This window comes from Octopus bimaculoides, chromosome 21, assembly GCF_001194135.2.
Source record: "Octopus bimaculoides isolate UCB-OBI-ISO-001 chromosome 21, ASM119413v2, whole genome shotgun sequence".
In the NCBI taxonomy this organism is placed as follows: domain Eukaryota; kingdom Metazoa; phylum Mollusca; class Cephalopoda; order Octopoda; family Octopodidae; genus Octopus; species Octopus bimaculoides.
In genome coordinates, this window is record NC_069001.1 from 3,344,683 (window position 1) to 3,349,886 (window position 5,204).

Here is a 5,204-nt window from a genome sequence, read left to right on the forward strand (position 1 = left end):
ATATATATATATATATATATATATATATATATATATATATATATATATATATATATATATACATGTATATTGTATGCGTGTGTATACTTACATACATGTATACACACATAAGTAGATATATATCAACATATGCTTCAGAGATTCACACAAATATATCAATAGTGGATGATGATTGTGTGTGTGGGTGTGTGTGCACATATGTGTTTGCGTAAGTGTGTGCACTTTTGGTTACCATAGAAATTTTTTCCATTTCCGTAGTCTTCTCCTCAAAAGAGTAAGTCAATTGTTCCAGCTGTTTCTGCAACACTTTGACCTGATTTTGTTGATTACAACGAAGAATTCTTTGTTGTTTAATCTCAGAGGTTAAATGGTCAAGAATCACCTGAGAATCAATATTTGCTGAATTGATCTGTTCAGATTTCTGTAAGATATAGAAATAAAGATATAGAATTATTTGTGTTTTATGTCAGCTATACAAACAATCACCATTTATTCATTGTTACAGTGATACTGAGAGATTGTTTCAAAATACAGGAATTACATTGTAAACTGCATTGAAAATTTTTAAATAAAAGAAAACAACAGAAAGAAAGAATAAAGAGAAACAAAGACAAAAGGCAGACTTATTTTGGGTCATCACATCATTGTTTTCATCTTCACTTAATCACCTACCAATAACCAAGTGTAACCCAGTTGAGCACTTGGGTCGATGTAATCGACAGACCCCCTCCCCCCAAAATCACAGACCTTGTGCCTAGAGTAGAAAGGATTATGATTATTATTATCAACATCATCATCATCAGTAGTAGTAGTAGTAAGCTGGTGCTTTGAGACTAATTAACATTTTGTATGAAGGTTTCTAATTTTGATCCCTTTAACCCTATCGTTACCAACCCAGCTGAAACCAAAAGTAAAAGACAAAAGATATGCTAAATGGATGTAAAGACTAGAGAAAAATAAAATGCATTATAGAGAAGAAATGCTTAGGGAGTGGATACCCCCACCCACATCATTAGCTACATAGGTTGTTGGTAATGGCTATGTAGTAACAGGAAAGAAAATAAATATGCATGGAAAGATATCTTTTAAAAAACACAGTATGAAACTGTCTACAAACCTCTTTAGAATTTGACATTTGAATCTCAGCATCTTGGAGTGATTTTTCTATCGTGTTTAATTCCTTCTGCCGTTCTGGAACAAACAATAATATATATAAATATATATATATATATATATATATATATATATATATATATATATATACATGAACACTGACTATATATAACATACACATGCAACATACATAGACAAGATAACTTTTGCCTGCATACATACACTATACGCATGCACTCTAGTCACAGACACACAGATATAGACACACACACACATATGTGCACACACCATGTGAAAAAGCACACATCAACTGCTACACACAACACACATACACATGCACACACTCACACACACCATTCTCACATACACACACACACACACACACATGCATCTTCTCTTGTTGGGATCACCAGCACTTTATTATTTCCCTTTCATTCAAGCTCTACTTTTATTATTATCTCCCTTTCCTTCAACCTCATTTTTTTCCAATCATTCGCCATGTTGGACTGCTGCTGACCTCTACAAGTTTTTTTTCAATCTCTCTCTGTTTATTTTCTCTTATTCCTTTCTACTGAAAAGCATGGGCTCGAAACGTAAAAGACTTTTTCATTTTTTTCTATCATTTCAATTCCCCTGATTGAAATGATAGTTCATTGCAGGGTTATTTATTTACTGTTGTGTAGACTGGAGTAACGTGAAAATGAAATGTTTGGTTCAAGAACACAACATGCCACCCCGTTTGGGAATTGAATGCACAATCTAGCAACTGAAAGAACCACAACCTAACCTCTAGACCTCAAGCCTAGTGGTTAGGGTGTGTGTGTGTGTGTGTGTGTGTGTATGTACTTTACAGATGCATACATACACCACTGCTGCTGCTGTTGTCACCACCACCCACTGTCAACAACAACTACTACCACCACTACCACCACCACCACTACCACCACCACCACTAACACCACCATTACCACTGCCAGTATTGCCCCATGATAATACCCCAACCAAATGACCCCTTGTACATCACCAGAACAGAATTTAACAATACCACTACTGTGATACTGTAAAATATGTTCTCACATGAAGAGAAGGATACAAAACACGACAAAGTTTTTTTAAAAGAAAAAAGTAATTTCATCAGACCTGAGATATTTTCTTGAAGAGATTCCAGTTCTGTTTCTAACATTGTTTTCTTATTCTGACATTGACTAATGAGATCTTCTTCATGCTGGATGTCATCTTGTAAGGAGTTTAGATGACCGGTTTTCTCTTTTATGGTAGTTTCAACACTGTAGAGTTCCCTGTAAAAGAAAAATTAAATTAGATCTCAAAATAAAGACAGGACAAATTATTGAAGTTTATGTTCTGTGATATAGTAACAAGGTTTTAATGTAAATGATGCTAGACATTATAATTCCATTCACAGAGTTATTGTTCTTATCAAACATTGAATCAAAGTGGGATAACTTGTTATGTTGGAGATTAGTTAAATAACCTATCCTGCTGGCACTAAGTGAAATTATCTTATGTTGACTGCGTTTAAGTTAAAGCTACAGCTTTAAAATCTGCCCAGAGTTATTTCTCTTTGGTATTTCTCATTGATAATGGGTAAAGAGCTAGAAAATGTTTGCCCAAAAGTGATGAACATGGAGCAAACCCAGAATTATGCCTTGCATAAAATTATGCAAAATATAACAAATACTGACGTTTTAGCTTCATTTAACTTTGTATCAAATTCACTGTGGTTCTTCACTAATTGGTTATGTTCTCTAGACAGACTTGAAACCTTCTCTTGCAAATTGCCTCTTTCTACCATAAGCTTATCCAAACAGCTACGTTCCTCTATCACAGACTGTTGTAGAAGCTTCAGTTCTTTCTTATGATGGTCTGTTTCTTTCACAACATTGCTCAGATTAAGTTTTTCCTGAAAATATGTCAGAAATTAAGAAAGGTTTGAATATATTGCAGGACATTATAGCTAAATAATTTTAATCTTTTCATTGTTTCTCTGGTTATGAAGAGGATATAACTCTGTTATCATTGTTACATATACGTGTGATGAAAGCATGGAAAAATCGATGGAAATTGTACAGCTTAGCATTTAAAGATTTTAATCTTTAGTCCTCTCGGGCAACTTCACCGAGCTTCAAAACTATAAAATTGGAAAACAGTAAGGTGAGGGGAAATAAACATCAGTAATGCATTGCCCCATGCACTGACTGCAGGAGCAACCTAGAGGTTTTTGCAAACACTTCTAAATCCATTGCAATGCTGGAAACAACTTCTGTATCATCAGCAGGTATCTCAAGGTCACAAGTGTTTCACCCCTGCCCCCCAATAAAGCAGCAAGGACTGAGCTAGTCTTCACTTATGGAAGGGTTTCACTTGGAGTCTCTTATTAACCATTGCCACCTTGAGCTTGGAAAACAGTAACAGTTAATTTCACAATTTATTCAAATTTTAATAATTCATGGATAGATATTATGTCATTATTATTCAAATTTTCATATGGTAAAGTATAGCGTCAAAAGAACTTTTTTGATGCTGTTTTACATTCATTTTTCTAAGCAAAGATAGTAGGTATGATTTTTTTTATGAGAATTAATTGCTAACCCCACATCTACCAAGTTAGACTGGAACATGGTTGACAGTGTGCTAAACTGAGAAGAAAGTATGTTTGCTGTTCTGAGGCCCACATCACAATGGATATAGAACTAATGTTTGAACACATGACTATATCAGTAGTGACCGTCTTAACCACGGAGCTAAGGTGCTTTATCATAATCCAAGATTATCAGTGTAATCTCTTAGGAATGCATTTTTGTCTCACTGTAGTCATTTTTTGAAATATCATATCAGGTAGCTAGAGATCAGGCTTACCATTAATCTTTAACAATAAGATAAGTGGGGTGAATGGAAAGGTGGGTAAATAGGAAGAGTTGTTGTTCATGTATGTAAGTATGTATGTATGTATGTATGTATGTATGTATGTATGTATGTATATGTTTCATCGGTAAAACATAAATTTGAAAGAGAAGCACACTCTAAGTTATAGAGCAGTATATAATATAAATAAAGTTAGATAAGGCCTGTTTATGGGATTACCCTGGGTTTCATGTCCATAAGCACTTTATGGATGTGAAACCCAGGGTAATACCATAAACCACCCTTATCTAACTTTATATATATATATATATATATATAATTATTATCATTTAATGTGTTTTCCATGCTGAGGTGCCATGTATAAGTGTGTATGTATATATATGTACACCCAGAAGGCATGTAGCTTAGTGGGTAGGGTATTTGGCTCATGATCACAAGGTTGTGAGTTCAATTCCAATCAGCTCGTTGTGTCCTTGGGCAAGGCACTTTATTTCATGTTGTTCCAGTCCACTCAGCTGTCAAAAATCAGTAGTACCTCTATTTCAAAGGGCCAGCCTTGTCAAGCTGAATCACCCTGAGAACTACATTGAGAGTATGCATGTCTGTGGAGTACTCAACTACCTTCACAGTAATTTCACGTGCAGGCTGTTTTGCTAATCGGATCAACTGGAACCCTTCTTATTGTAATCAACAGAGTGCGTTATATATGTACACCCTCAGAACAACCACATCAACCATACCTCTGATAAATGCTTGAATGTTTTTTCTAGTTCAGCATATTTCTGTTCCATTTGATTCTTCAGAGCATCAGTATTGGCTTGAACAATCTTGCGTTGGTCAATAGCAGTCTGAAGAGTTTGCTTCTCTTCATTAATATTTGAATTAAGAACACTAGCAGCTTGGCGCTGCTTTTCCAATTCCTTTGTCACTTCTTCAAGTTCCCCTTTTTTGTTTCGAGTAACTGTTGCAAGTTCAAGATGGCAGCCCTCAAGTTTAACAAGTTTTTCATGACATGCCTGTGAAGTATAGACAGCAGACACATATACTAACAAATAATGGATAATGATAAGACAAAAAGAAAATCTACTGAGTCAATCTACATGGCATTTGGTCTGTTATAGAAATAGAATTTGTATTGTAAACTTTCATTCTCCTGGCTATACCAATTATATATATATATATATATATATATATATATATATATATAT

At 34.5% G+C, this 5,204-nt stretch overlaps 1 protein-coding gene across 1 annotated transcript in view; it reads right to left on the reverse strand.

The window, feature by feature from the left end:
* LOC106873177 (uncharacterized) overlaps positions 1-5,204 on the reverse strand; it is a 49,830-nt gene that overhangs the window by 9,940 nt on the left and 34,686 nt on the right. The window contains exons 24-28 of the mRNA XM_052975349.1: positions 4,737-5,012; positions 2,817-3,034; positions 2,254-2,411; positions 1,118-1,191; positions 233-421 (exon numbers count right to left, since the gene is read on the reverse strand). Of these exons, the coding sequence (XP_052831309.1) occupies positions 233-421; positions 1,118-1,191; positions 2,254-2,411; positions 2,817-3,034; positions 4,737-5,012 (915 nt within the window). The remainder of the gene's footprint in view (positions 1-232; positions 422-1,117; positions 1,192-2,253; positions 2,412-2,816; positions 3,035-4,736; positions 5,013-5,204) is intronic.